This window comes from Spodoptera frugiperda, chromosome 14, assembly GCF_023101765.2.
Source record: "Spodoptera frugiperda isolate SF20-4 chromosome 14, AGI-APGP_CSIRO_Sfru_2.0, whole genome shotgun sequence".
In the NCBI taxonomy this organism is placed as follows: Eukaryota; Metazoa; Arthropoda; class Insecta; order Lepidoptera; family Noctuidae; genus Spodoptera; species Spodoptera frugiperda.
Window position 1 is genome coordinate 773,446 of NC_064225.1, and position 14,895 is coordinate 788,340.

Below are 14,895 nucleotides of genomic sequence, written 5' to 3' on the forward strand. Positions count from 1 at the left end.
TGGAAAGTGGCCTTGTGTGTACCGCTAGTGTATCTATAAAATTTTGTTTAAAAATATATTCTGAAATGGGTGTGCCCTTGCTCTTTTCGATATTAGAAGGTATAAGTTACTGGATAAGAGGTTAAATGTCTGCAAATCAAGTCAAAAGACTGCACGTTTGGTGCGATGGCTGGGCAACCCGCTTTCCGTTGATTCAATTCGGTTCAATACAATGCAACGGTGCAACTCTTTGTGTGATCCACAAATGGTTGTTTCAGGCCTGTGTGTCATGTGAACTTGTATGTTTGTAAACACATCCACAATATAGGAGCCTTTAGACAAATACCATTTATCATTTTTCTACAAATAGAGTAGAAAACTTAATTGTGGGCTTTCTACTCTTTAGTTTTCTACTCTTTCGGTAGACAAGCGCTAAAGTAGCATTTGGCTACAGGCTCCGGAAATTTTTAAATGCGCTCAAATCAAATCTGCCAAGCCTGTATACTGTGGTAAGTCCTCTTAATAATGTAGAGGAGGCTCATAGTAAACTGGAAGTGTACTGACAAGGTACATTTAATCAAATATTGACTTCTTTCATTAATAAAAAAGGGAACTGCGTTAAATTTTCTTTACTGTCTCCTAAGTCAGGCACAGTCAGTAAGAAAAATACTATGCTGAAAACTGCACAAACGCGAGATAATCGCGCACAAACATACATAAGTACATACAGGTCAAACTGAGAACCTCCTTTTTTTAATTCGGTTAAAAAAGCAATGTCACGTACAAGTCATACTTAAAAACAGCTACAACGTCTGAACAAAACCGCCGCCCCTCGGCAATCGGAAATATTTTTCCATTCAATTGATCATGCAACATTTTTCTAACAATTTGGATTCTTATACCGTCATTGTGGGGCACTCGTGTATACGTAACGCGTTGATAGACGGACAAATTCTTTTCTTATACAGATTCGCAATTTAGAGGAATGAATTCGATCATTTGTTAAAGAATGATGTGATTATTGAGATGCATTTTGGCCTGTTTAAAGCTCGATTGTTTAACGACAACGAAGGTGACGTGTCATAAACAGAGATTTGCATTTTTGTTATAAACGTATCTTAAACCTTTTGAAAAGCATAAAATGTTGTTGTTTTTAATAAGTTTTAACAAAAGATATACACTACGTGCCTTCAATGTGGCAGGTTTAATTTGTTTTTATCGTAGGTAGTACAAAAATTGACAAACTATTAAAATATTTTGTTCAAAATTGAAATCTTGCATTGCGGTGCCCTACCTAGTGGGATTTTACCCGGGGCGTTTCCGGCTACCGAAAAGCATTAGTATATACGGGGTTGATGTTGTATTAGTCAGTAAGTTTATGACACTCCCTTGCCTAAACGCCCAAGGCGAAAGAAGTCATACGAAGATATTCTCCTTAAAAAAAACAAATATGGTCTACATCTATTTAACATTACCAAACACACCCAACTAGCCCACATTACACACATAAATCATAGCTACCAATTAACCAACAATACAGAAACATAACAACACTAAACCATTAAATCCTGACCACCCAAAACTCCCAAAAGGGCATCAATTCCATCCCCATAACTCAATCTCTCGTCACCTTTCTATATAACTAACATAACAGTTATAAATATAAAAAGCTTTCACGTCTATTACAGTCTACTGTCATAAAAAAATGAAACTCATTCACAAATTGAAGTTTAAAAATATTCCTTGAAACATGTCTATATAAATGGATACTTACTATTTTTAGTTGTAGTACATTTTTGTAATGTAAGTGTGGGAGAGCCATGCTTCGGCACTGCTGGGCCGGCTTGACCGGAGTGATACCACGGCCGAGCAGAAAGCCGACGTGAAACAACGCTTGCGTTGTGTTTCGTTGTGTGAGTGAGGTTACCGGAGGCCCAATTACCCTCTTTCCTAATCTTTCCTATCCCTGATTCCCCAACAAACCTTAAATTCCTAACCTCAAGAAGGCCGGGACAAACACTTTTTTTATGTTAAATGGGCCGAAGTTTGGCCGCTATTTCGCCTGATGCACTCGTAACGCCTCTGGTGTTTCGGATGTGGGTGGTGGCAATTGCTTACCATCAAGTGATCCGTCTGCTCGTTTGCCGGCTTATACCATAAAAATAAATTATATCATATATTGGTCTAGGTTCGATGTTATTTGTATCGGTTGGGACGAAGAGTTTATGATTATGAGAGCTTGTGATCGTAAAAGTGGATAGTGAATGCGCAATTTTGTGGATTTCAATTTCGATATTCTCAAAATTTGCAATTATTTTATTGAGTGAGTTTAGAATAAGGGCTTGAGTTAAATTGTCAAGTCAGAATCCTATTTAGACAGGACTTTTCCAATACTGTCTTTCGATAACCAAATTCAAAGCGTGTAGATATGTATCTTCTTAGGCCACTTATAAGATGTCATACACCAGGAAACAAGGTGAGCGGGTAAAACAGAATTTCTCAAATAAAACAAGAATACGATTATTACACAAATATTTATTTCCACGTAGACATGAGTTACACGAAAGTTACGCTAGTAAAAGGAATCACAGATAAAGTACATAAGACTAAACAAGTGTCGCTAACTAAACATAAAAAAAAATCATATATTACATTTGCAAGTGATAATTATTAAATTTAAAACACATATAAAATCACAGTCCCACACCCGTTTGCATTTAATATAGAGAATTCGTGGACGTTGGGACCCGTAGACACACAATAATAGACACAGAAAAATATTAGATTACATTCACTTAAATCTATGAACCGCTAACACTTACATGCTCATAATATAGAAGTGCTACGGCGATACATCAAACAGAGAGGCTACTCTCTAAAGAACGGGTCAAAAGTGACGTCACGGCAAAATATGCCAGTACACGAATTCCTTACAACGGTCAGCATTAAGATTCCAACCATGCAAACGGGCTGTCAGTAAAAGAAACTTATCACAAAAATAAAAACGGAAAAAATTAGAAAAAACCTTGAGATATTGAACTGACACAAGCGTTTGATAGCATTGACATCAACTTTTCCATCGTATTCTGTTACAAATATCATTTTTTTTTATTTATTTATTTTCGAGGAATAAATTCCGTCCGTTTCTCTATCACAGCATTCGAAATCCTCTTAAATACTCGAGTCGTTAAAATACCTTGTTTCACACATTCAGTAAGAGTGTCCCTCAAGGCACTCTATTAGCACACAATTTTCAAACTCATTCCTTTGAAGAAAGGTTAACATACATAACAGGGCATAATTTGTTGACGTTCTAAAGCGTGGCCGCATTGAAATTACCACAACCAAGATTAAAATTTACTAAAACTTGGCACATAATAATAGCTACACAATTTTGCGTCGGCAGTCAAGCAAAGTTAAAATTAAAGAGATGTATTCTAAATAAAATACACAATACAATTACTGAAAGGTATTTGTTAGCTCACAAATAAAATCAGTAAGAGAGCTCAGTCATTTATGAACTACATTCATAATTATATTAAAGCATTAAGACACTGGACCGAAGCCAGGCGTTGACTAGCACAAACATTAAATAAACAAAATCAGAACACAACATTTTTGGCTAATTAAGTAACGTCACTAACCGTAGTGAATTTTTAAACTAAATAGAGAAATTAATATTTAAAATTAAAATGAAGATAAAAGCAGTCATATGCGTCCACGTTTTAAAACATCAGCTCACAAAATCCAATGCGTAATTAGGTTTGTTGAATTACATAGTTTTTTTCCGTCTAGTTCTAATCTACAACCATAGAAAAATAGATAAATAGACTCACATCAAAAAGTGTACAACATTATCAAGTCTAACCATCTAAACGCATTTACTCAAACATTAGAGAAATATGTCTATACTGTTTTAGTAAAAGCTGAAACTACTAATTTTAATATTGATTATTAAAATATATGGGTGTCCGCCACGTAGGGCCGTGCAAACTATGGTAGATTAAATATATTACTGGTGTTGCTAATCAATTGAGTTTCTACTAATACTCTAAAATACTGCGAATAAAATTACGTAGAGTATTTGACTAGTATTTTTATGATGTATTTTAAAATTTAGCCTTAATTATAATGAGGCGAAAGATACAAGTTGAGCGCATATCCAAAGATTGTGCGTAGACGAAACATAAATGGAATTAAAATTGAAAATTGGGAATGTCTTACGAAACAATAAGTAATACAAAGCAAGGAATCGATCGAGATGGACACATTAACAATAATAATGAAGGCATCGATGAAAAAGTGCGTCGACATGACACCAATTTTGCAAATGCCAACTGCTTTACTTACTTTACTGCAGGAAACACTAATGAAGTAAATCAAGTACCACTAGGTACTGATCACGCGACGTGAGCAAGAATTGGCACAGACATGAATGGCACAGAAGGGAGCATATATACCCTGATGGATGATAAGCATACGACGACTCGTGAACTAAGTACACAATTAAAATCAAACTTCAAAAAGTTCAATATAGGCAACAAAATAAAACTAAAAAAATATAATCGATACAAAGTACCGGTGGCGGTAGACAGTCAAATACATTTTGCAAGTAAACGTGTCAGCAGACGTGCTTAGAATTATTCTAAACAAATATTGCATTGAATTGCAAAGTCCAAACAAACTAGCTAATTTATATTTTGAATAAAGTACCTTTATATCAATATAATAAGATTAATTTCACATTGAACAGCAAAAATGTTCTAAACCTATTACGATTAATGACTGAAAAGCAACTATGAGAACAAACTATTACACGTATGCAAGAGATTATACCATATTTAAATACATAGTTGCATTACTTCTGCTACATGTGATGATAGTACGATTAAAATTACCAAAGATCAAATGGACAAAATTCTACTTAAACACCAATTACATTGTGCTTTAAAAATGCGAACGATCATCCCTTTACGATTGCAATCAGCCATCAATTTAACATCACCACCAAACAAATGTATAGCAAAGCCACGGTATGTTTTAAACCAAGCTCAAATACCAAATCATACCTCCATTGATTAGCAAAACCTTTTACTTCACCCTTCTATGAATGATAGTTAAAGAGAAACATCAAATTGGAGTATTATAATTGTAAGGTTAGGCCTTAGTACTGGAGACTATTTGGGATGAATAATTTTAAAATTGGGATCGATGACTCATTTGGCCAGTGTCGGCTAACCCGCGTCGACGTTCACGTTTGCTGTTTGCATCGTTATTACAAATATGATCAACATGTTCATTCTGTTTGCCTTCAGGCTTTTTAGTATCATTGTTGGAATTTCAGTCTACTTGTCTTTGTTCTTACCTTTCTTTGTGCGTCCCTGCTTGATCACTTGTACCAGTTTTATCTTTTGTGCACACGGGCTCTTCATGTAGTCCTGCAGCATCTGTTAAACAAATTATATCATTAAGTTCATATTCGACTGCTGGGCAAGATATTTCGGGTTCGATCAAAGTATTACTGGGCTTTTTTCGGTTTTTCGAAATTTTCTCAGTGGTAGCGGAGTCTGGAATTGTGCCCAGTATATGGCAATAGGCTCACCCCCTATTATATGGGACTTATAACACAAATGGTAAAAAGTTGGTGTACATTGTATAGCGGCTTGCCGTAATGTGCACCTCTGCCTACGCCTTCGGGAATAAAAGGCGTGACGTTGCTTTTATTAAGTTCATATTATTTGACATTTTCTTTAATATCTTAAATAGTATCTTCATTTGTAATTGCTATAGTTTATTCTTCATTAATATTTATACAGACGTTTAATAGTTGTTCCAATTTACACTACGACATTTCATTTCATTCTCATTATCATTTATGTTTAATCATAAAAAGTTAATACGTTTACAGGTGTCAATTATTTTAATTTATGCATAATTTATTCTTCTATGTTGTGTTAGCAAATCTTGTCTTACAAGTAATTAAGATGACAAGGAATACTGTCATTATAACGTCTGTTTAATGCTTTGTAATGCGATGTTAATAGTGTATTAGCTACGACTACGATTGCCTGCAGTCTTTAACCCTTCATGAGATTTTGGATCAGCGTGTGATTCAGAACATTTCTATGCCACAAGTGGTTTTGGATCACCATATTATAATCCAATCTTAATTATGCTCTTCTCAATTAATGTACGTGAGTAAACCGTGATTTTTCAGTTAATTTCGTATGTCTCACGATAGTTATTAAAAAAATATTCCCCTTAATTATCTGTGTTATGGTAAGCGTCCACAGGCCCGCATCGTACGCATCGCACGCAACGGATTTTAGTTTGTCTTGTATAGAAACTCATACAACTGCGTCCACTGATCCGCATCGTACGGACCGCATCATCGGCAATGTCTACATGCGATGCGTACCAATGACGTCATACGGAATGCGTACGATGCAGGCCTGTGGACGCTTACCTTTAATCAACTTTCATGCAATTATAAAATTCGCTATGACATTTAGTAATTACAAGAGTAACATCAATAGCGAGTTGTTTACGACGAACCGATGGCGATGGCGGCTCGTCATCGAAATTATTAACACAAAGCGGTGTATTACGGAACACTCGTAAACCCTGTTGACACCTGTTTTTGGATAAAAACATTGGGTAGGTAGATGCAGAAGTACCATTCTGTGGTTATTGAAATATGTTTGTTTGACTTATACACTTCCGTACTCGGAGTCATTTAATGATTACTTAAACGATTCCTTAGTAACGATTTTGTATGGAAAACAATTGCTAAGGACTGGGTTAAATGACTCTGAGTCTGGTAAGACACATAAAATTGTATCTAAGATGACAACTAATGGTGATGATAGGCAAGATGACTAACTTTTGTGTTTATTACCGTCTCTAGATTATTTTAAAACATTAGACATATATTTTTATTTTCTAACGGAAACAAATACTTTCGAAGATATATACCGCGTGACGTCAAATCAAGGTACGTTTTATACGTAGAAATTACATTATCTGTCATCACTCCTAAACTTTGACTCGATATTTCCTTAAGAGAAAGACATGTTTTTACACAATAACGCCTTACACATCCATCAGTCTTTCTTATATGTACCTTCTGCCAATGTATCTATCCAATGCAACTTATTCCACTTGTCAACAGTATAACGTAGAAATGCAGCTGCGTCGGAACGCCACAGCGTAGCGTAATACCATCAAATATTCAGTAGCACAAATTGGTTCACTTCTGTATTGCCATTACTAGCAGTAAATACATTGTCGAGTTTGTTAACATTGTCTTGTTTGTTTGGCCTTGATGGGATAGGAGTTGTCTCCTTGTTCTTACTACTTCTTACTGATGAACGAAACAATGTAACCAAGAATTGTATTGTTTGTATTGTGAACCTGTAGGTCTACTCCGAATGCGAAGTTTCGTTTAATCTTCGGTCCTAGGTTTTATTGATTACCTAATAAAATTACTTAAAATTACGTTTTATTTTCATATCAAAACCTATTTATTTATCTTCATTTCATTCGTTCATTTTTGTTCACGAAAGTTCGCAACAAATATTGTAGTTTATTTATTTAGTTATTGTGTCGCAACGGATTGTAGTATGCAATCTGCGAAGTTTTTTCGTTCGATTTATTGAAAAAGAGTAACCTATGGAGTTTCTTGCTCGTTCTTCTCCATAGGAATCTACACTTTGGAACGAGCAAATAGCTTCACTAGAGGACTGACCGACAGACAGTTTTTTTTTTATATTGTAATATTTGCTTTGACGTTCAAAGTGTCTTTTCGGTCTATTTGAAATAAATAATTTTGACTTTGACTTTAATGTTATAAATGCGAAAACGTTTAATTTGTCTTTCCTTACGTAAGCGTGGCTGTGAATCCTCCAAGCAGGCGATGTCAAGTTTTTAAAGTTTTATTTAACTTTTTCGATTTACTTGCTCAACCTGAATTGTATCAGGTTTATTTTTTTTATTAGATAGCTAATTTTACCAATAAAAAAAATATACTATACAAACACAGTTACAAGACCAACAAAATTCCACATCTACTTACTTGCATGCTGAGCTCCGAGGATATAGCGCTGGCGACGGCCGGCAGCTCGGACAGCGCCACCAGGGTCGGCAGCAGGCAGTCGCTGTGCGGCTTGGAGACCAGCCAGTTGGCCGGGAGCGTGCACAGCGTCTTGATCACACTCCATCCGTCACATATTGTCTCCTAAACGACGATTGAAATCATTGATTATACCAAAAATATAAAATGTAAACTTAAGCAATATTACTTCAGTATCAAACAGTTTAGTGGTAGCACAAGTTTAAACCTTAGTGATTTTTGGTCGCTATTAAATATGCATAACCCTATATATATTGCAAAAGTGATAAAAAATATTGAAAGAGACCAAAAACGATCAGGTATTAGTCAATTTGTAGACTTTGTTTAACATTGTGACAGAGGTCTTTATTTCTTTATTTGTCTAAAAACGTGTGATTTCTCATTAGTTTACTATTCCAAGTAGATGAAACACGACCAAAAGAATACTAATTTCTATTTATGTGCACGATAATTAATATATTAAGAGCCGGCCTCATCTAGTTATTCAAGAGTTTAACGTGTAAATGAGTTACATTGTAACCTATTTGCAAAAATAAATATCATTTATCATCAGTAAAGTACTAATAAAAAGTTAGATAGCAGTAGTAAATACGACACAAATAATCAAACCTACAAACACGACATTTCATTTATTACATAAAACGCTATTCTACTTAAAACAATTACAAACTTACTTCCGAAAAGCAAAAAGTCGTTAAGCGTATAATGTGGAACATCAACAATAAACTATGAAGGCATCACGAGTATAAATTGTAGAGTAATGGACGGAGGGCACTCGACAAATGGGCACCGAACAACAAGACAACACCTGGGTCCTTTCTAATTTATAATTTACTAACGCTTGTTAGAGAATGTCGGAGTAATTCCTGAAGTAGGAGGAATTTGTTTGTTTCCTTATATTCTTGCAAACAGGAAAAATCCCTTTAAAAAAAATAGTTGCTCCACACTAGGATTTTCTCCTGTGCCGTGGGTGCGTTTACAAACATACAAGTTCATATAAACATGACACCCAGATCCGAAACAACAATTTGTGGATCACACAAAGAGTTGTTCCGTGCGGGAATTGAACTTGCTACACGTTGCGCGGCAGCCGATTACCCAGCCACCGCGCCAACCGTGCAGTCAAGTTTTGTACTCTTGAAACTTGATTAATTAAAGAGCAATGTGTAATCATAAAACTCAATAATGACAACTGCTACAATCCAACAATATTAATTCCATAACAATGACAAAAAAAAAAGATGGCTTCTATGACAAACAAACAACAACAAACCATTATATTATAACAACACAACACTTTAACTAAAACATCATAAAACCAATTATGAAAAAAAAAGTCGACGCATAAATTTTCATAATGGCCCCAGTACACTTCCTTGAGCAACTCCGCCCGATGTCACTCGGACACCTGTGTCCGTGAGAACTTTGGCCAAGTAAAACTGTTGTAATGAGCCCGTGGAATAATTTACAAGGACTTGAGTGCGGTATAATGTGTTCAGAAAGAAAGTTTCCGATGATTACCGGTAAGTAATCGTGTCGAAAGCTTCTGTTGGGTATTAAATATTCAAATACACAGGTAAATCTGAATAAACAATAATACACTTTGATACAACAAAGGAACTGTTTGAGATTCATACATAAATTAAGCTAAATGTACGAATCTATCGAAAATTAAAGAAGAATCATAAAAAAATGGTATAAATTATTACAATAATTATTCCCCAACAATCCTTAAATTCTTAAACCCCAAAAGGTCGGCAACGCACTTGTAACACCTCTGGTGTTTTGAGTGTCCATGGACAGCGACGATTGCTTAGCATCAGGTGATATGTTTACTCGTTTACCGGCTTATTCCATAAAAAAATAGCTTTTCAAATTAATAAGATTCGCTTGGCCACCATCTCGCATTTTACTCAATTGAAGCTAAACTAAAAACGATGAAGTAGAAACCATCTAACACCGAAATGTACACAAAACTATTAAAAAATACACCCAAAAGCACATCCCATACATATTAAAACGCAGAAGAAAAGTTCCCACAGACCGATAACTTAATAGATAACCACAAGACAATAGAAGTAGTCGGCTCGATCGATTACGTTGACCATGTAAACGTTGGTAACGCGTCAACCGATGGGCTATGACACGTGTTAACGCAGGTGTAGCCCGCATGAGAACTTACTAATAAAACGGACGAGCTAATTATGCGAGACGTTAGTTTTTAGAGGTCAAATGTATTAGTTGTTGTGGCGATTGCATTTGTTGGTTTAAAGTTTAAAACCAGTAATTTCAACGTATAAAGTGCCGTAAAACTATATTCTACAAAAGTAAAAAAATATACACTCCTAAAATATTTCGAAATCGAACAATACATAGAAGCTGAAATCAAGAGTTGCCGAAAAGTGGATGTATAATAAAATTTAATAGGTACCTATTCATGACCAAAAGGAAAAAATTGAAATACACTAATGCCCAACGCCCAAGAACATCCATAACGGCTACTTTCAACCAAATAAAAGCTTACGTCTGTATCGAAATCTATCATATTGTCTTTTGTTTTTTGAGGGGGAAAATCATTCAATGACTTCTCCCGTCTTGGCGAGGTGAAAGGAAATGTCAGACTCGTACTGACTAATAACCACCCAGTTCCTACTCCTACTTTTCGAGCCTAAGCCCCGGAAAGCTAGGTAGTCCGCATATACTAAAGCACCTACAATACTAAAACTCACCTGTAACTGTGGGTTGTTGACAACAACGAATCCGACTAGAACGATCAAGTCCAACACCATGGTTTCGGAGAGAGTCTGGTCGAGGCGCTGGTTGTTTGTACCTGGATAAATAAATAATAATTACGTTATAATTTGTTATATCGTGCATACGTTCGAGTTATACCTAGTTTAACTGTGCTTTTCCATCAGAGATGTGTTATGTAGCTATGCTACGAAGATGTAATAGCTAAGCTGTGAAACTATGTAACCGCTGCTACTGATACGAATCTACGTACCTAGGTGTGCGAGGAAGAGTATGCAATGTATCGATAGTAAGAAGCCATTCAAAGCTGAGCTGAGTCCGTTTCCAACAGTGCTATAGTACAAGCTATATGTAGCAATGAATATGATTGGTGGATGTTAAACGTAGCATAACACATAGAGATGTGTTATGCTATATACTATACTACTGTGTATGTAGTGATTGGTAATTGCCAAGTTTACTTCTATTGCAAAAATATTCGTCAATATATATTTAGTTATTTAAACGTACAAGCAACTGAATATGAATTAATACCATCGTCATCACAACATAGTCTATTTGTATGCTTAGATCTTTAAAACTATGCAACGTATTTTGATGAGGTTTTTATGAAAATGTATATGTATGTTTGTTTTTATACATGCATAATATAGTAGAGAAGAACCGTGCGAATCCGGGGCGGGTCGCTAGTTACTTTATACCTTTAGATGACTTTTGCTTACGTAAAGCGGTTGTCCTTGGTGCTTCCTTATCGGTGGGCGCGTGCTGCGATAGAAGTCGTGCTACTGCCGCTCTGAACTCCAGAGGCCAACCGCCTTCACCGAAGGCGTCCTGTTAACAAAATTAAACAACATTAATAAATGTATCATCATAACTAAAATTGTCATATTGATCCTTTTTAGGTCAGTACACGTTAAAGATTTACGTCTGATTGGCCGACTTGAATAAACCAACCAATTAGAGCGCCGTTTCGATTACTTTTAACGCATAGCAAACTCATACTAAGGGTACTGGACCTTATATAACCATAATACGAGCTATACATATGTAACTGTAAAATAACCTTCTAGATCTAGCAAAGGGTTTGCCAGTATCTCGCTAAAAATGCACACATGTAATACGCTACATGTTCACGAGAACAGCATTTACTTAGATATAAATACGCCAAAAGCTAGACAAAACCAGAGCATTATTCTTCAAAAATTGAGTGATTCATTGGAAAAGAAACATGAGTTTTCAAATGTAAATAGATTAGTTGTTAGGAAAGAAACTTAAGCTTTTAAATGAAAACAGAATTGATCTAGCCCCAATTATCACACAAAGACCAACACCAATCAGAAGAACGCTCTAAGCTCAAAACAAACAAGATAGACACAAGACTCAAACATAAAACAAGGACTCACAACCCACGAAGCATGACGGTACAACTCCCAAGTTAAATGAGGGATGACGGTCAGGCAGCGAGCGTAGAATCCGTGCGGTAAGTACAGAGGTCACGCGAGCTCTGATTGAGTTACTGACTCCAGGAGATGTGGACTGACCACGCATTGGGGGTACATAATAAAAGAGTGGGCGGCCAAGATTTGTGGATGGTAATGCTGTTATGGAGTTACGGTTAGTGGTTGAATGTTTTTAAGAAGTTTCTTTAGAATCACGTTTGGTTCTTTGGATTTACTCTAAAAGGGGCGTAGTATGTCTAGTGCAAGTAATTTAAAAGACTCATCTTTATATATATAATTCTTCTGTACGTGTGTATGTCACTGAACTCCTCTTAAACGACTAGACCGATTTTGATGAAACTGTTTGTGTGTGTTCAAGAGGATCTGAGAATGGTTTAGATTCACAATTTTGTCCGCTGGACAAAGTTTTTTTAATTAATTTTTAATTTATTAGTAGTTGTTGATTTTGGAATGTTTTACATAGGATCCGAGACGGCGCTATCATCGCAGTGTCAAATATTAATGACGTTAGATATTGTCACATTTGAATAATAATTTTCATCAATATGGTCCAGAATGTTTTAGTTTATTAAAAAAAGTTTAAAATTTTCAAATTAAAGACGTGTAGACAGGACAACGTCTGTCGGGTCCGCTAGTAAACAATATAAAAATAAATCGGGTTCACTCAAGAACGCGCGAACCGATTTCCACGGTTTTGCATTCGTTGGAAAGGTCTCGGGCTCCGTGAGGTTTATAGCAAAGAAAATTCAGGAACAATTCAAGAGAAAAGCAGTAAAACAAGGAAAATTATTTGTGACGAAACAAAGTTCGCAAGGTTTGCTAGTTGTTCTATAAAACGTCTCCAAAATATGCTTTTATTCAAGAATGCATCGTAAGATAAATTGAAAAACTCCATTTTTCAATCCCACGATAACAACATCATCATTCCGCTAACAGAAACCGCAAATAAATAATGTTCAATACAAACGTGTGCCCATGTGCGTAATAAACTAATAATGATGTTTATCTCCGCCATAGGATTACAAACACAAGTCCCAGGACGCATCGTTTGCGGACATCAAAAGTTTCAAGTCCACTGGGAGAGGGGAGCTCAGGGAGTGGATTGAAATGAGAGAGTTAATTAATAAATCAAAATTATTGGCTTTGTAGTAGATAGATATTTGTTTAAGTATTAGTAGTGTATTTTTTGGTTTCATTGTTGGTTTGTTGCGGTGTTTTCATGGGTGTATCTATTGTAGATCCTGGCTTACAGGAGTAGTGGCGGTACGGGAGGTTGTGGCTGGCTTGTCCCATTAAAAAAAGTATTGTTTGGTTGATGGCCAGGGATTTGAAGATGAAGAAGAGATTTGTGTTAAGAAACTTGACAGAGTATTTTTCTATTATTATATTTCAAGGACACAATACGATAGGTCAGTGGCGTATTAGTAAAGAAGCATAAGACCAGCAAAGAACGGAAAAAGGTGATAATGACAATGATGATGATGATTATGATGTGTGTACTTTTTCTATCACGGGACCACAGGGCCCGGACCTTTGGAAGGCGTATGAAGAGCCGAAGCCAACTCGCAGAGGCCCGTTGAACAATTTAAATCTAAGTGAAATGTATCATTACGATGTTGACATGTTACTAACAGAAATAACAACTAACACACTAGTGGTATTTACAAAAGCAGTATTTATAAACGCACCCATGACACACAAATTAAACAATATAAAAATCGAAATCATATTCAAATCTATTCACAAGACACTACCCATCAAAGACAACACAACAAGAAAACTGCAACAAGCAACAAACAAAGACCGACCAGACCCAATGTTCCATTTAAAAAAAATCACGTCTACATAGGCGCGCCACCTAATCCATTAACAGAGGTAGGAGTATCGATTACGTGGCATCAACCTCCCGGGACCAACCATTAGCGTACACAGCCAGCAGTGGATGGCTATATAAACATTAATACCGACGCTTTTAGGGAGACTCCGGTTTCAAATCTATTGTTAGGGTCTTTGAATGTAATGAATAAAATATATTTTTGCAGTTTTTCGGTTGCTTGTGGGTGATTTTCGTTTGATGTTTTCGAGATTGTTTTTAATTCACTTATGCATCTGCGTAGGTATATTTTTAGATCCCCTAAGTATAGGTTCGTCCGTTAGAATAAAAGTCGAAAGTATTTATTTCAAATAGACCGGGAACGCACTTTTGAACGTCAAATCAAATATAATGCAAAATTAATGTCAGTAAGTCAGTCCTCTAGTGAAGCTATTTGCTCATTCCAAAGTATAGATTTCTATAGAGAAGAACGAGCAAGAAACTCAATAGGTTACTCTTTTTCCGTCAGTTTCACAATAAAATTCTTGGTTACATCGAATAAGATATATATCATAATATATCATAATACATAGAAAAAGACCTCTGTACCTTCAGCAAATAAATAAAAGATATGATGTCATGCAATATGAAACAAAACCAACAAAACAACAACACCAACAATAATTAAATTCAGCAAATAATTCGCGTACTCTTACAATTGGCACAGTTTCAAGTGATTACATAGCGTGGCACGTGGCGTG

At 35.8% G+C, this 14,895-nt stretch overlaps 1 protein-coding gene across 2 annotated transcripts in view; it reads right to left on the reverse strand.

Annotated features, from left to right (window-relative positions):
* Positions 1-2,494: 2,494 nt before the first annotated feature.
* The window catches only part of LOC118279160 (cytadherence high molecular weight protein 2), a 75,306-nt gene continuing 62,905 nt past the window's right edge, over positions 2,495-14,895 (reverse strand). Inside the window, exons 17-20 of one of the 2 annotated variants that reach the window (XM_050698217.1) lie at positions 11,563-11,692; positions 10,840-10,940; positions 8,054-8,215; positions 2,495-5,426 (exon numbers count right to left, since the gene is read on the reverse strand). In XM_050698217.1, the coding sequence (XP_050554174.1) occupies positions 5,325-5,426; positions 8,054-8,215; positions 10,840-10,940; positions 11,563-11,692 (495 nt within the window). In that variant the 3' untranslated portion in view covers positions 2,495-5,324. The remainder of the gene's footprint in view (positions 5,427-8,053; positions 8,216-10,839; positions 10,941-11,562; positions 11,693-14,895) is intronic. The other variant, XM_050698218.1, reaches the window with a different exon arrangement.